The sequence below is a fragment of the Urocitellus parryii genome, chromosome 3, assembly GCF_045843805.1.
Source record: "Urocitellus parryii isolate mUroPar1 chromosome 3, mUroPar1.hap1, whole genome shotgun sequence".
Classification (NCBI taxonomy): domain Eukaryota; kingdom Metazoa; phylum Chordata; class Mammalia; order Rodentia; family Sciuridae; genus Urocitellus; species Urocitellus parryii.
The window spans coordinates 156879527-156900197 of NC_135533.1; the positions used below are offsets into that span (position 1 = coordinate 156879527).

General features: G+C 47.0%; 2 protein-coding genes and 1 pseudogene across 2 annotated transcripts in view; 2 read left to right on the forward strand and 1 right to left on the reverse strand.

Annotated features, from left to right (window-relative positions):
• Cdc45 (cell division cycle 45) overlaps positions 1-7286 on the forward strand; it is a 32107-nt gene extending 24821 nt beyond the window's left edge. The window contains exons 14-19 of the mRNA XM_026401707.2: positions 1666-1804; positions 1883-1966; positions 3998-4116; positions 4285-4361; positions 5640-5705; positions 7210-7286. Coding sequence (XP_026257492.2) covers positions 1666-1804; positions 1883-1966; positions 3998-4116; positions 4285-4361; positions 5640-5704 — 484 coding nt within the window. The 3' untranslated portion in view covers position 5705; positions 7210-7286. The remainder of the gene's footprint in view (positions 1-1665; positions 1805-1882; positions 1967-3997; positions 4117-4284; positions 4362-5639; positions 5706-7209) is intronic.
• A 3181-nt stretch (positions 7287-10467) lies between these two features.
• Cldn5 (claudin 5) lies at positions 10468-11962 on the reverse strand. The gene has a single exon (XM_026401706.2). The coding sequence runs from the start codon at positions 11771-11773 to the stop codon at positions 11117-11119; it is 657 nt and encodes a 218-aa protein (XP_026257491.1). The 5' UTR covers positions 11774-11962; the 3' UTR covers positions 10468-11116.
• Positions 11963-12359: 397 nt separating this feature from the next.
• The window catches only part of LOC113191811 (major prion protein-like), a 37596-nt pseudogene continuing 29284 nt past the window's right edge, over positions 12360-20671 (forward strand).

Genomic DNA, 20671 nt, shown 5'->3' on the forward strand with positions numbered 1-20671 from the left:
TTTTTATTATTGAATTATGAAAGTTATTTTACCTGTACTAAATACAAGTCCTTTAGCAGGTATATAATTTGCAAATATTTTTCTTATCCTGTGGGTTAACTTTTCACTTTAATAGTGTCCTTTGAATCACAGGTTTTAAATTTTGATGATGTCTAGATTATCTGTTTTTTCCCTTTGTTTCTTATGCTTTTGGTGGCATAACTAAGAAACTATTGCCTAATAGAAGAATACAAAGATTTCACACTGTTTTAAAAATTTTGTGGTTTTAGCTCTTACATTAGATGTCTGATTTATTTGAGGTTATGTTTTGTGTTTGGTGTAATGAAGAGATCTAACTTAATTCCTTTGCATATGGGCATCCTCTTGTCCCAGCACTGTTTGTTGAAAAAAATGATTTGTTCTCCCTTTGAATTATTTTAACATCTGTGTGGAAAATCAACTAGTTCGCCATAAATGTGAGGAATTATTTCTAGATTCTTAGTTTGCTTCCAACATCCATGTCTATCCTAAAAAGTATCACATTTTGATTTGATTACTGTAGCTTTGTGGCAGAGTTTGAAACTGGAAAATGTGAGTGTACCAATTTTCCCTTTTTTGAGATTGTGTTGACTGGATTGGTAACTTGAATTTCCATATAAATATTTGGACAACCTTGCCAATTCTTGGAAAGAATATTTAATCTGTAGATCAATTTTGTGATTATTGCCATGATAGCAGAGTATGAACTTTATATGTTTAAAATTAAACTTATTCCTAAATATTTGGACTTCTTTTTCTTCATTTTTAGTTTACTTATTGTTATTATGTAGAAATACAACTTATTTTTGTACATTTTTAAGTTTTCATTTTGAGACAGGGTCTTCCTAAGGTGGCCTGGAATATTCCACATTGAGAATGACATTGAAAATTGTCATTCTTTCAAGCACCAGGCTCAGATTTTTCATTTTAGCCCTCTGGGGCCAGAATAGCTGAATATGTACCTATTTTAAAAAGCTGTTAAGAGCAGTTATGAAATGCATATGGTAAGACGGTTCATGAGGGTAGTTGGTATAGAATTCTTAGATAGGGCATTGGACATTGTCTTTCTTTCATGTGCCAGACTTAGATTCTCAAGTGGTTTGATGTACTTTATATTCAGGAAGGGTATTGTGGAATCTTGGCTGACCTCTGAGTACCTGGCCTCCAGCTTTCTGGCCAGAAGGCATCACTTTACCTTGGTGGATTGGAAGTATCACACTTTGGGACTTCTGTCAGGCACAGCTTTGCTTGAGGGCCCTAAATAGAGGGTTCATTTCTTGTTCAGAAGGAAACTCTCCCTTTTTGGGAAGAAGAGTAAAAATCCATCTATTGGGCAGAAGGGTCTCCTGTCTTCCCCTCTAGCCCTTGCCCAAGCCTCCCCTCTGTCAAAGCCTTCCAGGTACCTTCCTCAGACCACCTTTTGTATGATCTTCAGTCTCCTAACTTCTGATGGCATCACCCTTTCTCACTTCCATTACAGTAGTTTATTCATTTTTTCCTTCCTTTTATGTGAAGGGGAACTCAGCGGGCAAAAAAGGCAAACTTTTATCCATAAAGCCCTTCTTGAGCCAGGAATCCAAGCAGTCTATTTGTGACTTGATATTTTACCAATAGGCAATACCCAAAGCAGTGTTTGCCCTATTTCAGGAGTAACTTGGACAAATTGTATCTTGGCTTGGAACTTGCCAAGAAGCAGCTAAGAGCCACTCAGCAGACCATCGCCAGCTGTCTCTGCACCAATCTTGTCATCTCTCAGGGGCCTTTCCTCTACTGCTCCCTTATGGAGGTTAGTCTTTCCTCAATGCATAGGTACTGGGCCATGCCTACTGATGGCCTCCAGTGACTATCTCTCTCTCCCTCCCAGGGCACTCCAGATGTCATGTTATTCTCCAAGCCAGCATCTCTGAGCCTGCTCAGCAAACACCTGCTCAAGTCCTTTGTGTGTTCGGTAAGAATCTAGGCACATGGGGCCATGGGTACAGGCATGCAGATGCTTGGTAAGCACTCTGCACTAGGTGTTAGATGGTGGCTAAGGTTACCTGTGGCTGTTCAGCAGCTGTGGGAGCTGGACTTGTCCCTTTTTCTGAGCTATATTTTTTTCGCTGACCTCTAAAAACCTTCCAGTTTCCACAAGCTCTAATTTCATCACTCATTGTTCATGTGGATGAATAGAGGAGCCCACACAGAGCAGTGGGGCAGGTCAGAAAATCATGGAATTGGCTATAACACAGATTTGCTTTCCATTGAAAGTTTGTCTTCTAGGCTAACTTTCTGCATGTGAATTTGTCTTCTTTTGGCCTAACTTTGCTTTGATTTGGAACACATGCCTAACTTGGGTGATATTTAGGCAGAGATCCTTAAACAGCTAACATCAGGCTATCAGGCTCTTCCCAGGCATAATTGTAAAAAGGATGGTCCCAACACATTTCAGTAATCAAAGTCTTACTCTGCTTCAGGATGAGAGTTTACTCTGGGAGATATTCTAAACAAAATGTGTAATAGGAAGTTAAAATTCGCTCATGCCACTAAAATAACCTACAGAATAATTATATGAATGTTGGCTAGCCTTCAGTATCGATGGGTTCTGCCTCCTTGGATTCAACCAACCTTAGATCAAAAATATTTTGAAAGGGGTGTAGTTCAGTGGTAGAGCACTTGCCTAACCATGGATGAGGCCATGATTTGAGGCCATAGATGAGGCCCTGGATTTGACCCCTACCACTACAGAAAAACAAACAGAATGTGCAATGTATGTATGTATAATTTTTTGTTATTGTTTGGGAAAAAACTTCAGAATTTCAAAGATCAAAATTCATTCTTCACTGAGTACTATGCTGGATCCATGTAAGTGAAGTGATATGCATTGTTTTATAAGCAGTCTGTAGAGATATTTAAATACATAAGAAGACATGCATAGATTCTAAGCAAATACTGAACCATTTTATATAAGAGACTTGAGATCCTTGGGTTTTGGTATCCATGGAGGGCTCTGAAACCAATCCCCTGACTGAAATGACTATATTTCAAAAGGTGAACTAAAAGTAAAAAATGAGCTTTGAAATCCTCTAGGCTTGATTCAGATCTCAGTCTCCTTCATTTGTCAGTTGTGTGATGTGAAATGAATAATTATGATCTCTGAGCCTCTGTTTCCTCATCTGTAAAACAGTGAACAAATATGTACTTTACAGGATTCATTCAGTTATCAGACATTGATTGAATAACCATTAGGCCCTATTTTCATAGAGTGGCCAACTGTCCCCATTCACATCCTGAGACTCCCCTTGATCCTGCACAAACCAGGGCAGTCGGTTACCTTGGTTGAAAGATAGGGTTGCTGTGGAAATGGCACTGAGATGACACTCAGAGTCTCTGTTCTGGGGGAATGCTAGTGTAGCAAGGGGACACAAGAGGAGTGAGGATGTTTTTGCCCCTGGTGATGGCTTTTGCCCCTGGTGATGGCTGCCCCTCTGAGCAGTTTCAGGTAGAGGCACATGCTTCAGAAAGGAAGGAGCAGGATGAAGTGGGACTGTTGGACAAAGGGACAATCCTAGAGAAGGCAACAGGTGCAGCAGGACCTGAAGGAAGTGATGGGGCATATAGCAAGGGCAAAGCCCCTGTAAGGAACAAGCAGGGCACGTGGGATTGGGATGGTGGATAACAGGAGGCTGGAGCCAAAACATCAGGTGGGGACTCTGGCATGTCCTCTGGTGACAGGAGAGTCCCTATAGTTTCTGAGGAGTAGTCTGACACTGTTGGTACTCCTGAACCCTGAATGATATACTCTGCTCTGTGGTATCAGTGGCACCCTTGGGCCCACTATGCCTTGCCCACATTGTGAAGATGACCCTATCTTGGTGGGAAAGTAATCTTCAGGGCAGAACTATAAGGCTGGAGCTGGCTCTGAAACCAAACCTCTGAATGGAATGACTATGTCAGAATTAGAGATAAAACTTGACTGAGGATGTCCTTGTCTCTACAGACAAAGAATCGACGCTGCAAGCTTTTGCCCTTGGTGATGGCTGCCCCTCTGAGCACAGAGCAGGGCACAGTGACGGTAGTAGGCATCCCCCCAGAGACCGACGGTTCTGACCGAAAAAAGTGAGTGGCTTCCTCTTGTCTTGGGTTGGTAGAGTTGGGGAGCCTTGGAGGTCTTGTCATGTTGGCCCATCAGCCTCACTGAATCAAGTGACATTTATCTTCCTACATCAGTCACAGTGGGCATAGATGGAAAGGGTCCCATTGCAAGAGGCCTTTTTTTCCCCACAGCTTTTTTGGACGGGCCTTTGAGAAAGCAGCAGAAAGCACCAGCTCCCGGACACTGCACAACCATTTTGACCTCTCGGGTGAGTGTCTCTGCCTTTTGGCCACACTTCCATCTGTCCCTGGAAAGAGGCACATTGACATTGCCAAAAGTGCCTGGCCAACAGCCTTCCTCTCCTCTTGAAACTAGCCCCAGGCAAAGCAGCTCCCAGTTGCTCTAGGGAGTTGGGAGCCCAGCTTTAGACTTACATTCCTGCCCTGAAGATCATTTTCCCACCAAATCAGGATCATCTTCCACAGTGTGGGCAAGGAACAGCAGGGCCTGTTACCTCTTTGAATGCCCTGTCTTCAAATCTAGTGATATTCTGAGATATGCTGGGTTTTAGATTTCACCATAGGAGTTTGGAGGAGCCCAAAATACTCCTTAGTACTTCTTTATATCCTAGAAAAGTCCTTTTTCTTATACCACCACCCCGTGTCCTTACAAGTCACTGTCCCAGGAAACCCAGTCTGTATTCAAATTCCCTGAACAGCCTCAGAACCTGCTTCCTTATGCCATAACCGTCATGGCTGTGGTGCTGTGTAGTTTCAGTCTATTCTATGTAGCATGTGTTGTGGGAAAGGTTGTCTCCAGGTGGCTTGCAAAATATCCTACCTCCTTTTTATAGGGAAGATTTGGGATTGAAAGCTGCTTGGTTTCCCCTGAGGTTTGGACAGCTGGAGAGGGGTATGGGGAATGAAGTGTAGCTAGTACCTGCTTTCGTGGGCTAGGCATGGGACTCCTGGGGTAGTGGCCTACAGCATGAACTGCTCCCAAAACCAGACCAGCCCTGTTCCAGAGCTCAGTGTTGCTCTTTGATCAGGATCCATGTGTTTGGCTGAATCTGATGGACCTTCAAGATTCAGGCAGTTTGTATTGTATCCCCTTCTTACAGAAGAGGACACTAAATCTGAGGCATAGGCAGAGTAGAGCAGGAGGCTTAGGTCTCCCACAACCCACTCTGGGGGAAGGCACCTGTGCTGGATGGGGTGGAAAGGCCCATCCCTTTTCAGGTCTGTATTACTATGTCTCCTCTATAGCCTGTCATTGCTGATACCTAGCTGCCCAGAGGATCTTCCCCACGGGCCATGGCTCTGGCCTTTCCCTAGTGCAGCCAGCAGGTCTAAGGATCAAATACAGTGAGATGGAGAAATGGAATCAAATAGTCTAGAATATTACAGGCCATGGAAGAGCCTATACAGTTTGGAATGTAGTAGAAGGCTGCTTAGGTCTAAGAGTGTCAGGAAGAGGGAGTTCACGTTTCTTGCCTTGTTTTTCTCACTCCTCCCTTCTCACAAGATGTTTTTCTTTCATTACTTAGTAATTGAGCTGAAGGCTGAGGATCGGAGCAAGTTCCTGGATGCCCTTGTCTCCCTTCTGTCCTGAGGTGAGCTGGGGGGAAGATTGGGGTCCTCAGGATGACCTGGCTTCCTGCCTTATCACAGCCCTATCCTGAGTCCCAGCTTTGTCCTTCCTCAATGGAGTCTTTTACTTGGGTTTCAGATGGGTTTTTGAGAAGATTTGGGACCAATATATTTTTCCCAAGAATGCCTGTCCTTAGGCCGCCAGCAGGGCCACAATGGGGCATTTTTTAGGAACCTAATTTCATTAAATCCTGTTAATGGGATTGGGCATTGCATGTGGGACACTTGGGACACACAAACTCTCTGGGTCTGCCCTCAGAGGCCACCTAGAGCCTCCTGCTCCCACAGCCTTCATGTCAGGCTCTGGGCTGGAGTCTAAAGAGCCAACTATCTGGGCTTTGGTGTACTCGATGTTTGAAAAAGCAAAGTTGTTGGCAGCTGCTCAGCTGCAAATTACAAAATGTCATGAGCCTTCACCAATGAATGGCTGTCCTAAGAGGCTCATTGTGAGCCACCAACAAGCCACTTTGACCCAAGATACCTCCCCAGCCAGGTTCTCCCTACTATCCCACATACCACCTCTTTCTTGAAGGGCCTTTTGGGAAGTGGGGATAGGCAACCTTTTCTCTGTGACCATTTGTCATCCCAGAGCTTCTACAGTGAATACTCTTGCTAGCCCTAGGCTGGAGTCTATTGCTGTGGCAGATGACCCTGCCAAGGCTCTGATGTAGAGGGTCTCCTGAGACAAGTAGTCCTCTCTGCTCCCCCTATCCATGGTGAGCTGAAAAACACAGGGGACAGAGACCATAATAGTATAGGGGGTCTCGGGGACCCTGTAGTCCATCCCTCCGAGGGGCTTAAATGTACAGGACCATATTGGGGGAAAGGTTCTGGGTTCTCAGTGAGGTCTGTGTTATCTATCAGCAATGACCTTGAGCCTGAGTGTATTTGGCTGATACCCTTAGACAGTGAGTTGGGAGCATGAGTACCCGGCTCTTTAGTTGGGAGCAGAGGTGTAAGGTTACATGTGGGAGCTCTCAGGTAGTGGACCTGCATTGGAAGCAGACCTCTTCCTTCCAATCTGATATCAATCCTGCTGTGTGCATCCTGCTGGCCAGGCAGGGGTAAGGTGCCTAATGGGAGGTGGGAAAATGCTGCATGCTGAGGGATAAAGGGGGTAAGGGATGGGGAACTGGCCAGGCAAAGTAAGGAGAGAAGCCTCAGTAAGGTGCCATGGGGCCACCCTAGAAAGATAAACAGCTAAGTGGGGTCTTCCAAGAAAGAAAGTGCTGGGGGCCCCCGAGCGCATTAGGGGCTCTCATGTGGACAGCTCAAATCCCAGCAGAGAATGATGGTACCTTGGTGGATCTGGGGTGGCCTTCTATCCTGGGGATACCTGCTCCTTACCCCTGGGGGTTGAGGCAGCTCAAAAGCAGCATTCCAGCAAGCCAGAGGGAAGGCCTGGGAGGTTTGTTACATTTGATACATCAGACTTGTTTGAAACCTTTTTTTCCTTTTCTTTTCCAGAATTTGATTTCTTCAGAAAAGACCTCCTTCTCCTTATTTATATTTAATTGACTTTTATTTAGATTTTAAGTTATGGGTATAGTTTGAGATGCAGGGATGGTGGCTTTTAATGGAATAAAGTACTTATTTTAAGTTCTGTTCCCCATTAATGCTCTGCTCTTGGGGCCAGCACTTGGGTGTGCCCTGAACCTTCCTTCCTTGGGTCCATGGGAGGCTTGGTCCTTTGTCCCCAGCATCCTCCATGCCAGGAAGCACAGAGATGTGCCTCCCGCTCCTCCACACCCTAAGGACCCTATCCTCTAGACCTCTCAATAGTAGTAGGAAGCTGGGCCCTACAGCACCAGAGTCTTGGATCTCCTCATGATACCTGTACCAACCACTGTCCAGCAAGATCAAATGGGACCTGGTTCTACCTGTCTACCACTTCCTTCTGTCTGGCTGGCCTTGTCAACATTGTAAGTCTGTGTGGGTTTTGTCAGTCCACTGGTGTGGTTGAGTTGGTCACTCAGCTACCTCAGTCGCGGGCAGGTAGAGACATGGAGTCAATACACAGACACCAGGAGCTGGTAAGCTGGTGAGAGAGCAGGCAGGTGGCAACCTCAGCTGATGTCCAGCAGCTCACTTAATGTGGAAGTGATTACAATTGATATAGAATGCATCTTCCAGTCATACATAAGCAAGCATTGGTTTCTAGATGTTATACAACATCTAGAAACCAATCATCTTATGTCTAATGTAACTGCACTATGATGAAGCTCTAAATATTGCTATGTGATGGAAAGCAGTCTGGAAGGATCTTTGTCCCTAGGGGAGGGGCCGTTATGAGTCAGGGGTTTCATGCCCTGAAGCATCTGACTCTAGGTTTCCTGGCCTGGTAGCTTTGCAATGCTGACCTCAAGCACAGAGGATGTAGTTTCACTGATGGCTTGCTAGAGCAGAGCGCCCCATCCTGAAGGTGTTCTTATCAGGCCTGTATGAGCGTAGGTTTTCCTAGCACTCTGAGTTGCTCATAGCTGGTAGCTGCAAACTAAAAGTTATTCCAACAAGTCTGCCCTCTTGACCACGCTCTAATACACACACTGGCCCTTGCCTCATCATTCAGTATCTGTCCAGGTGTCCTGATCTCTGCTGACAAGCAGTGGGCATACCATTCTGCAGAAAAGGAAAATAGCAAGGGGAAGGCTTCAGGCCAGGAAGGACCTGACTGGTTGAGCATGTCACAAGTAGAGACTATATCCCCAAGGCCCAGCTGTAGGCATCAGCCACATCCTGGACACAGAAGTTCCAAACTGAATGGGAATTCAGCATCTTCCACAACTTTCAGGGCAGCAAGGACTTCCTAGTTAGGGAAGTCCTGGGGTTAGTTCTTCCACCCTTCCCAGATGTCTCCTGAGCACCAGAGGAGAGGGTGGTTCCTTCCCTTCCTATTGAAGAGAGTTGTTAACACAAATCTGTGGCCACTGCCAGGGACATGGGTGCTGGGGAAACAGGCAGGCTGGTGGGAAATATTCATCGTGAGGCATTTGGGCTGCTGGGGGTGGGGTATTTAGCATTTGACAGTCCTTAGGCAGATTGTACATCAGTGAGGAAAATCCTGCAAAGAGTGGTTTGGCAATGAGGACACAGGTAGGTGGGGTGCCTTTGAAAAGGGCAGTGGGCACAGTGGGGTTAACTGGATTGGAGGCTAGCTCCTTTCCTCTGACTTCTAGTGGTACCATTGATCATGAGTTGGAGTTTACCCAGGCCTTTCCTGGCTTGGATCAGGCAGGCCTGTCTCCCCAGGCCCTCAAGCTGCTCACCCTAGCCATTTGGAAAAGCTTAGAGGTTGTACAGCTGTCCTTCCATATTCTGTACTCTGGAAAAGGGTTTGTGTGGGATGAGCCACCTCAGGATAGCCTCAGGGCTCAGCTCTGGGCTGAACACCTTCTTGGACTCCCACACTACCAGGCATCAGCTACCAGGTGTAATCATGTAAGAACCTTTGCTTTGGCACCACCCAGGGTCATGGCTCTAGTATCATATACTTATAAACTCAAGGTCTGTTTCTGGTCCCTGCTACCCAGGCCCTGCTGAGGACCTCTGGGTAGTGGGGCCCTCACTGTAGCTTCCATTGATGAGGACTTAGGCCATCAGAAAGTTCAACCTCCCCAGAATTTCCACCTGCTGGCTCCCCTGTGACTTACTGGAATTTACTCTGAGCACTTCTGAGCCCACATCCTTAGGGCTCTTTCTCCTCCCTAGGATGGGGAACCTGGCCAGGCTTGGGAGGCTCCTCACTATTATTGGACATGACCCAAGCATTTCTGGGCAGAGCTCTAGAGGCTAGGTTGGGGGCAGATGCCAAGCCTTCCTGCTGGCTGGGCCTGAAGCACCTTGCTCTCCCCTCCCCCACTGCTCTGTTCATCTCCTGGTCTTTTGGTAGAAAGTAAAAGTGCACAAATTCAAAGTGCCTAAAACAGGGTTAGAAACTATGATTTCTCCAACTAGAATAGATGGCTCTGCCCTGCCCTTCTGGAACAGCTCCCACCAACACAAAAAGTTGGAAGAGCCACACAGTCTGTATCAGACTGGGCTGGCTGCCAGGCAGCAGGGTAGGCAGAGACCCTACACAGAGCCATGCTGTGACTGGCAGAGGAGCCAGGACAAGGGGCTGGAGCAGAGCCGAGGTAGTCTGGGCAACAGGCCTCTTCTCCCCATGGCAACACTGTTGTCCCTCCAGCAAACCTTGCTAGACCGAACACATCCTGGATTCACTCCTTCCCACCCTGCTGTTGGAAAGGGCCTGATTGGCTTTGTGCAGATGTCTGGCTGCTTGATGTTACTCAGAGCTAGGCAAGCCATGGAAGGGCAGGTGGAAAACCTCATTTTTGGTTCATAGGGGGATTGTGTCTTTTCTGGGGGAAGCAACCAGGCTGCCCACCCTCGGTACTTCCCACATTTCAAGTCCCCACTTCCCAGTCTTTTGCTGGGTATTTCAGCCTGATCCTCTACTAGGGTCTGCCTCCATCCCTTCCAGCGGTGACCTCATGACAGCCTGGGGCTCTTCCTATCTTCCTAGGTTGTGGTGATCTAGGTTGTTTGTCTCCTACCTGGTGGGAGGATGATGAGGTGGCAGGAAGGACTAGGGAAAAGGTCATGGAGCCCTAGGGAGCAGCCCTGAGAGGTCCTCATAGGAGACTTCAGAGATGAGTCTGCGGATGGGTGGGTGAATGGAGGTGCTGGGCACAGGGATAACTAAACAGGACAGTACGCAGGCCGGAGTGTTAAAAACATTTACTAAGCAAATTCTTAACCTCCCGACCCCCACCCCAGCTACAAAGAGGGCAGTGCCCCAGCTCATGTTCTGGTGCCTACAAGCCTCGCCTGTGGTGGGGAGAATGATGGGTGTGAGACAGGGAGGTCCAAGCCAAGTCCCTCGGTCCCTTGAGCCCACGCGCCGAGAAAAAAAAAGGCTGTTTTTTACACATCCCTTCAGCAGCCCAGATTTGGGACTGTGGGCTCTGCTCTAACGAATTCAGTCAGAGCTGCAGGGAACTAAGGCAGCATGCAAGACCCCACCCACCCACCCAGGGTCGGGAAGGAATTGGCATCTGCAGTGCCCACTCTGCCAAAGGAATCCAAGAGTCCTACCCATGTCATAGTCATCTCAGCGCGTGGAACAGAAAACTATAAAGTCCTCACAAGTACGCGTCGTCTGTTTAGTACAGGGCGAGGGCCAGAGCTTGGTTGGTGGAGGTCACAGAGAACGGGGTTCAGACCCTGGCAGGTCCTGTCAGTACGCAGAGCCGATGTTCCACGATCTGTGCGCGGCTCAACCCTGCGGCTGCCGTCTGTGCGCTGCGCTTCGGTCTGGTCCTTCCGTTCGCTCACTTGGCTGCTGGGAGGGACACCGCTGTACCTTGCGCCTTCAGACGTAGTTCTTCTTGTCGTAGTCACCGCTGGCCGTCGGCCGCCGAGGCGCAGAATACTTGACTGGAAAGCTGAGGTCCGGGCGGCCAGCGCAGACCCAGGCTCCGCAGCACACCAGGCCGCCACCGCACATGAGCAAAGCAGAGGCCGCCCACCCGATGTACAAGGCTGCACCCAGCTCATGCTTCTGTGACACTGGCACCGCCGGGTCGTAGAACTCACGGACTACGATGTTGGCGAACCAGCAGAGTGGCACAAGTGCCAGCAGCCCGCACAGCGCATAAAGCACGCCGCCTGTGAGAGCCACGCGGGCTTTAGCTGGGCCTGGGGCCACACAGGTAGTGCACTGTGCGCCCGCCAGGCTTACGAAGAGCGCAACCAGCGCCAGTAGCACCGCGCTGACGGTGAGCGCCCTCGCCGCCTGCACCTCGGTGCTCAGTGCCAGCACAGACTCATACACCTTGCACTGCATGTGCCCTGTGCTCTGCACCACGCATGACATCCACAGCCCCTTCCATGTGGTCTGCGCTGTCACAATGTTGTGGTCCAGGAAGGCGGTCACCTGCCACATGGGCAGTCCGCATGCCAGGATCAGGCCTACCCAGCCCACTAGGCACAGCACCAGACCCAAAATTTCTAACGCTGCTGACCCCATGTCTGGAGACGAGGTGCGCGCGCTCTGGCCCCTGGGGCTCCCGGAGCGAGCCTCACTGCTTTGGGGATGCGACTCGGCGCCCTGCGCCCACCCTGGTACCCTGGTTCGTTTGCGCCCACTCAGCCACCTCACCACCAGCAGTCTGCTTACCCTGCGGGCCTGCGGCACTGCCTCAACTCTGCTGGAGCCTCTTGGGGGCCCACCTTTTGAAGTCTCGGGGGGCGGACTCTGCTTCCTGGACCCAAACTCACAGACCACAGCAGCCAATCCATACGCTGCCATCAGCCCGCAACCAATCCCAGGCTTCCCTTAACCCCATCCCCACCCCCTCACCCCCCCCCCCGCCCCGCCCGCCCCGCCAGCTGGAGTTAAGTGAACAATTGCGCTTGAGGGTAGCCGACAGCGCCCCAGCCGCTTTTGGCCCAGCCCCTACCTCAGAGCCCCAACCCTGCTGTTGTCCTACTCGCGGTGGGGCGCATTCTGGGATGGTCTGGAGCGAACCACCTCTTGCATGTCCCAGACCTGCCACTTTAAGAGATATATAACCTCCAGCCTGTACAGTACCACGCTTACATCTTGAACTCTGATGGTCCTTCCCACCCGGACCAACTGCATTCATCCCCGACCAAGGTCTGCAGGAGCCTCCTATCCCAACACCACCGCGAAGAGGCCTGGTGCGGGAGGAGGAGGGCGGTGTCACAGGTCCTTCTCTTCTCTCAGGTGAGACACCTAGGTCTGCCTCCAGAGTCTGCCCTGTAGTCCAAACTAGGCGCGTTTTCTGCACTCTCATTCTCCAGTGCATCTCTGAGTCCGAGGCAGAGCTATAGTGGTCGGTCCCAGGATCCCAAATTCAAAGTCCTGCCCAACACAACCACCTTCATGATTTACTGCCTCCCTGGAGCCTCAGGCTCTATCCCAAAGTGGGCGGCGCAGGGGACTTTCCTGAACAACCCCGACTTTACCCCTGTGAGGGAGGGGAGCTTCCATAGCCCTCAACTTTTGCCTGGCTGTTCCTTTTCCCGTGATGATGCCCATCCCCCATTCTTTGAGGCCCAGCTCAGGCAACAGCACTTCAGGAAGTCTCCAGTGTTCCTCAGTTACCCAGCATATAGGCTGTGCTCCCACGGGCAGCAGTGGCCCCATGCTGGGCAGCCTACTCCCAGTCCTTGAACAGAAGAAACAAAGGGACACAAAAGGCCTGTGTCCTGCCCTCCCACTAGTGTCGGTGATGCCCTGCCACCCCAGCCCCCAGGCCACCTTCCGGAAGCCAACTTGGAGTTTCCTGACCAGGAGGAAGAGCCCCCATCCTCGCTGGAGGAGGGAGGTGCGGGATTTCCGGGCATTCTTCTGCACAATGGCCCAGCCATTTCTTGAAAGGTCCACTGGGGTGGACACATTGAGCCCCCTGAGGCTCAGGTGGGGGCACCAGACCCCACAGCCCACAAACCCATGGGGGCACCAGCCCCTTTCCAGCAGTCCCTCCCCATTCCCTGAAGACTCCTTTGTTCTCAACCAAGTCTGGACTGTCAGCCCTGGACTGAGACTGCAGGATACATTTTTTTTCCTCTGGTCCAAAGTGCTCAGGCCCTCCACAGAGAAGGGATGATATTGTTGATGCCAATCACAGACATGGGGGCTTTGATAGATCTCTCCCTCCCAGGGCCCAGATTCCTTCTCTTAAGGTAGCTCTGAGGGCTGGGGATTTGGCTCAAGCGGTATCGCGCTTGCCTGGTGTGCATGCGGCCCGGGTTCGAGCCTCGGCACCACATACAAAGATGTTGTGTCTGCCGGAAAAAAAAATAAATAAATATTAAAAAGTTCTCCTAAAAAAAAAGGTGACTCTGAATGGAGTAAAAGAGATAAGACCAGAGCCTGGTTCATCCTATCTGGGGAAGTACTGAAGGCAAGTTTTCTGGGCCTTGGAATGGGGGTGGGAGCTGTCGTTTTAGTCAGCTTTTTCACTGCTGTGACCAAAAGACCTGAGAACAGTTTTAGAAGAGGAAGAGTTTATTTTAGGGCTCACAGTTTCAGTAATCTTAGCCCTTAGATGACCAACTCCATTCCTTGGGGCTGAAGTGAGGCAGAATATCATGGTGGAAGGGTGTGGTGGTGGAAAGCAGCTGGAATAGCTCTGCTTAACCAATACAAAATATATATCCCAGAGGCATGTCCCCAGAGAAGCACCTCCTTTAGCCCTTACCTGCCTACAGTTACCATCCAGTTAATCCCTAGAGTGGATTAATACTGATTAGGTTAAGATTCTCATAACCCAATCATTTCACTCCTAAGCTTTCTTATATTGTCTTATGCAAGAGCTTTTTGGGAGACACCTAATGTCTAAACCACAACATCTGTCATCCTCACTTGTCTCCATCCAGTTTTTCCCTGCAAAGTGGGATACCTCCTCCCAACTACTCTGTAACTTGGTACTTTCTTCCTTCTGCAGACCTGTGGACTACTCCCTTTTTTGTAGGTCCTCCTAGATGTCCCCTTCCCTGACCACTACAGGGGCCCATACTCTCAGTCCTGCTTTCCCTTGGCCCAATCCAGGGACCTCGCTAGCCTTCCCACCACCTTCAATGCCACCATCTTCTTGGGACAACTACTGCAGCCTTTTCAGGTCACACATGGTTCACCCTTGCCCAGCTGTTCTACCCTGTCAGGCCCCTCTCCTGGATCGTATGCAGGGGAGTATATCCCTGCCAGCTTAGCTGCCAGGCTCCATGTGGCTCTGAGCACATGCTTCATGCTCCAACCAGGCTCACCTTCCTCTAAGTCTCAAACTGGTCTGTCTGGCATCCATGATCCCTCCTGTCTACAGTGCATTTTCTTCCACTTAATCCTCAATAGGGTGGTCATCTTCATGAATCAGTTCCAGGAAGAAGGCTGCCTGCTGCTCCTCCAGCTAGCTTGAGACTTCAACCAGCCCAAGGCTCTCCTTTGGGCTATCTACTATTGTCCCTCTCTCCACTACTTTGGGACCATCCCCATTCTGGCACCCCAGATGGCCCTAGTGAGCTCATGTCTCTCTGGTGTAGAATCTCAGGCTCCACATGTTGGTCATGGTCCTGACCTGCAGTAAAACCAGAGCCACTGCAGAGGCCTAGAGATGGCATCCAGGGTTGCTCTCTTTAAACCTATCTCCAGATCAAGGATTGCCTCCAGTGACACAGTTCAAATCACCAGGACATACCCACCATTCCTTCCTCTCATTGAGGAGCTGACCAACTACTATGTGCCTGGCACTTTCTCTGCCAGAGCACACAGCACAAGAAGCTGAAGGAACTGACGATAAACCAATAACTGGTTAAGAAACAGATCAGTAAAGGCCTCTCAGAAGAAAGAAGTTTCCAGTAGAACAGAAGGAAGTGCTGGTGCAAGATCTTAAAAATGCTTGGGTGCATTCTGGGCTGGGGTGTAGCTCACCTAGCATGCATAAAGTCCTGGGTTCAATCCCCAGAAGCCCTCCCCAGAGCCCTGGGGTAGGGCTCTGCATCAGTTAAGGGGGTGGGGAGCAGAAGGAGGCAGGAGTGGCCAGAGTGCTGAGGTGGGACAGGGCCTTACAGGCCAAAGTCAGAAGGTGCCCAGGGCTGTTCAGGGATATGAATCCTGATCTCTGGTGAGGGGCTTCTAAGGCAAGCCTGGCCAAGGCCACCTGCTCTTTCACAGCTATTGTTCTGCTCTCCCAGGGGAAGTGCCACAGGATCTCATTAATTGTGTGAGAGAAAGACCTGAGTCTGCAGAAAAGCAAAGTTTATCTTGAGCAGCTGCTGGCTGACCCTGCCCCACAGGGATCCTTTGACCTTCCAAGGACAATCTAAGTTTAGGCTTCAAGTTCCTGAGGATTGAATTTTTGGAGGTCCCAGTTAACAGATTTCATTTCAGGGGAAGTGAAAAACAGTATTCCTTCTATCTTTTGGCTTTGAAACAGTTAAGGATATTTCCCTCCAATTCAGCAGATGTTTACAGAATCTCTAAACACAGAGTGCTGCCTGAAACGCTTTCTTGGCAAGAGCCACTGCTCCTGCCTGAGGATAAAAGCTTGGGACCTCCTGTGTCACTGACAATTGGGCTGGGTGCCTGAAGTGTCCTGTGTGGGAGGACACAATTACCTGCGAAGCTATGAGGAGCACCCTGAGTGGGTACCCAGCCTCAGTTGTTGTTGATATTGTTATTTTCTGTGGTCAACAGCAGACAAGGAGTCAGATTCACTCTTATAAGCAGTCAAATTTCTAGTCTAGTGACCTGGTCTCTCTGTGCTTTAGTTTCCCCATTGATAATGAAGCCATCTGTTGTGGAGTTTATGAAGTTGCAGGAGAGGCTGATGCCAATCCCCAGACTTCCCCTGCCATTTCTGAGAGCCCTCCAGGTGGTAAGAGTCACCCCCACCCACCTCCCTTGATTTCTTTCTTCCTTTTTTTGGGGGGGGGGGGTACCAGGAATTGAACCCAGGGGTGTTTAATCACTGAGCCACATCCCCAGCCCCCATTTTTGTATTTTATTTAGAGACAGGGTCTCTCTCTGAGTTGCTTAGAGCCTTGTTAAGTTGCTGAGACAGCCTTTGAACTTTCAATCCTCCTGCCTCAGCCTCCCAAGCTGATGGAATTTGTGTGCCACCACAACCAGCTGGCTCCTTTTATTTTAAGCTCATCTGAGCCCAGGCCCTTCTCTCAAGGTTGGTACCATTAGCTGTTTGTCAAAATCAGAGGCCACCGCACTTTAACTTCCTCAGTGGGTAGGTAAATGGGGGACAGAGTGCTCTAGCTGACAGAGCTACCAAGTCCAGCAGATCTCTTACCCTTTCAAGAACCACACCAGATGTTGGTCTCTGCTTGGTCCAGGGCCTCCCTGCAGGATCTCCCAACTGAGGTCGTGGTAAAGTGGAAGTGGTGCTCCAGGGCTTGAAAGCTGGCCTCCAGTCCCTTCACTCCTCACACCTGCAGCACTCCTGTGGCCTCTCTTCACCTTCCTTCTCTGCATGCTGTATTTTGCAACAATTTCATATTCTTCTTAAAATCTTGGAGTCATGGTAGATTCTCCTTTGTCACTTGGCATCATATCACAAACTCTTCCCTACTCTGTTAAAAACACCCTCATGATTGTTTGTTTCCAGCAGATCAGGATGGAATCAGTCTCTGCCACTCACAGGTGGGGTATGAACATGGGCAATTTGTTCTGAAGTTCTGTAGAGTGGAGATGATAAAGGGCTAAACATCAAAGGGTTGTGAAGGGGGCTTAGTGGAAAGTTCTTCCTGGCTCAAGATGGACCATGAACTGATGTTAGGGGTTCAATATACTTGCCCCTCAGTATCTGTGGCAGTTGTTTCCAGAATACCCCCTCCCACCCGTCAGACACCAAATCCACAAATGATTTAATATTTTATGTTAAATAGTGTAATAACGTAATAAGTAGTGTAAAGTTTCATAAATAATGTAATAAGTAGTATAATGCTTCATATAACCTGTGTGCATCCTCCTGTATACTTTAAATCATCTCTAGATTCCTTATGATAAATATAGTGTAAATGCCATTGATTAGAGAATAATGACAAGAAAATTAGTCTTTACATGTTCTGACTGAAATTTTTTTCCTAATATTTTTGATCTGTGGTTGATTGAACCTATGGATGTGGAACCCATAGATCCAAAGGAATTACTGTATTTTGATAATTATGCAGGTGTTATGGTTTCCATATGAGGTGTCCCCCAAAAATCTTCTGTTAATTCGGGACTATTCAGAGGTAAGATGATTAGATAATTAGAGCTATAACCTAATCAGTCAATGACTGACTCTGTGGTAATCATAGGCATGTGGGGCATAACTAGGGAAGGTAGGTCACTGGAGGTATATCCTCAAAGGCACATCTTCCTGTGGCTCCTTCCTCCTTCTCTCTCTCTCTCTCTCTCTCTCTCTCTCTCTCTCTCTCTCTCTCTCTCCCAGCCCCCCCCACCCTCCCTCACTTTCTGACCTTACCATAAACTGAGGAGCTTCCCTCCTGGGTCTTTCTGCCACAACATGGTGCCTCACCTTGGGCCCAGAGCAATGGACATCTATGGACAGAGACCTCTGAAACTGTAATTCCCCCAAACACTTTTCTTCCTCTAATTTGTTCTTATCAGGTGTTTTGGTTACAGTGATGTAAAGCTGACTAAACTAGCAACCATAGTTTTATAAGTGATAATTTTTGTATTATAAATAATACTGTTATGAGTACCATTATTCATAAACCTTGATATTTTGGATAATTTTCAAAAATTCCTAATAGAATTCTGGATCATACCCAGCAAGCAGTATCACTGAGGCTCCTCATCTGACTGTACTTTTTCACTGTCTATCACCAGCATTAGGTACCCACAGTGTTAAATTGGAGGGAAAAAAAATTCTATTTTTTAATTTATGTTTTTTGAATAGTGATGAGGTTACATTTTTCTAATTTATATTGGTCATTTTCTTTCCTCTCAGATGAATTGTCTGTGTGTCTACATACTGAGTGTGTGCTTTCTTTACTTTGCATATTAGAAACATTAACTTATTGTCATATATATGGCAGATATCATTTGCCATTTGTTTTGTTTTGGACTGGTGATTGAACCCAGAAGCACTCAACCACTGAGACTCATCCCTATCCCTTTTTCAATTTTTTTTTTTTTAAATTTTGAGACATGTGGGCTGGGGATGTGGCTCAAGCGGTAGCGCACTTGCCTGGCATGCCTGTGGCCCGGGTTCGATCCTCAGCACCACATACAAAGAAAGATGAAGTGTCCGCCAAAAACTAAAAAATAAATATTAAAAAAATAAAATAAAATAAAAGGACTGGGGATGTGGCTCAGTGAATGCCCCTGAATTCACTCCCTGGTACAAAAAAAAAAAAAAAAAAATGAGACATGTTCTCGCTAAATTGCTGAGGCTGGCTTTGAATTTACAATCCTCCTGCCTCAGCCTCCCAAGCCACTGGGATTACAGGCATGTGCTACTACACCCAGCTCCTCTATTTATGATCTTTTTCAAGATATCATAGAAATGTAATTTTTAAAAAAATATTTCAATCTATAAAGGCTTCTCTGTATGGTTTTTAGCTTTATTTTTTAGCCACCAAAAAAATTCTTCCAGATCAAGAAAAGAAAAATTAAGCTATATATTTTTTTAGTTTTCTTCTGCCTATTCTCATGTCAAGGAGGGCTTCCAATTTTGACAAAGATGGATGGGATTAGTAACAGAGTTTGCAAAAGACATGATTTGTGAACTTGAAAACATAAAAATAGAAACAATTTAAACTGGAACATGCAGAGGAAAACAAGACAAAACAAAAAAAGAGCATAGTATCAGCAAGCTGTGAGACAACTTCAAAGACATTAATATAATTAGAGTCCCCAAAAGTGGAAAAAGGAATAACATAAATAGTACTTGAAGAAGCACTAATTAAAAATTTACAAATTTGATTAGAACTATAAAACCCACACATCCAATCCCAAACACAAGAAATATGAAAATGACACCAAAGTATATCATAATCAAAATTACTTGAAATTAGTGCTACAGGTATACAGATTCAATATAATTCTCATCAAAATACCAATGACATTCTTCATGGAACAAGAAAAAATAAATAACAAAAATTTATGCAAGGATAAAGGACCTATAATAGCCAAAGCAATACTGGGCAATAAGAGTAATTCTAGTGGCATTACAATGCCTGATGTCAAATTATACTACAGAGCTACAGTAATAAAAATAACATGGTGTTGGTATAAAATATAGACAGGAAGGCCAATAAAATAGTAGACACAGACATGGATAAACAGTCATCTGATTCTTAACAACGGTGCCAAAAACATACATTGAAGAAAAGAATAACACCATTTTTAACGAATGGTGCTAGGAAAATTGGATATCCACATGTAGAAAAATATGACTGGATTCCTATTTCTCACCCTGAACAAAAAACAGCGTGGATCAAGACCTAGGAAGGAGACTGGCAACACTTCTACTGTTATACTGTTAGAAGAAAATGTAGGATCAACAAACACTCCAACATATTGGCACAGGCAGCAACTTCATTAACAAGACTCCTAAAGCCCAAGAAATAAAAAAATTAATAATCAAGTGGAATGACTTCAAATTAAAGAGTTTCTGCACATTAGAAGAATGAAGAGAGCCTATAGAACAGGAAAAAAAACACCAAAAACCTCTTCCAACAATAGATTAATATCCAGAATATATATAGAATTCAAAAAACTTAACACCAAAAACCAAATAACCCAATGAATAAAAGGGTGAATGAACTGAACAGATATTTCTCAAAAGAAGAAATGCAAATTGCCAACAAATACACTTAAAAATGTTCAACATCCTTAGCAATCAGGGAAATGCAAATTAAAACTACACTGAGCCAGGTGTGGTGGCACATGCCTCCAATCCCAGCAACTTGGGAAGCTGAAGCAGGTTCAAAGCCAGCCTCAGTAATTTAGCGAGGCCCTAAGCAACTTAGTGAGATCCTGTCTCCAAATAAAAACATTAAAATTAATTTTTTAAAAAGGGCTGGGAAAATGGCTTAGTGGTTGAGCATCCTTGGTACAAAAAAACTACACTGAGATTTTATCTCATTCCACTTAGAATGGCAGTCGTCAAAAATACAAATAACAATAAATGCTGGAGAGAAGGTGAGGGAAAACATATAATCTACATTGCTGGTAGAACTGCAACTTAGTACATTACTTTGGAAAGCAGCAAGAAGATTCTTCCAAAGACTAGAAATGGAACCACCATAAGACCCAGCTGTCTCACTCCTCAGTATTTATCCAAAAGAACTAAAATCAGTATACTATAGTGACATGGCCATCATCATTGTTTATCGCAGCTCAATTCACAATAACCAAGTTATGGAACCAGCCTAGGTG

Coding starts and splice junctions, on each gene's coding strand:
- Cldn5 (XM_026401706.2), bottom strand. CDS start 11,773: ATGGGGTCAGCAGCGTTAGAAATTTTGGGTCTGGTGCTGTGCCTAGTG.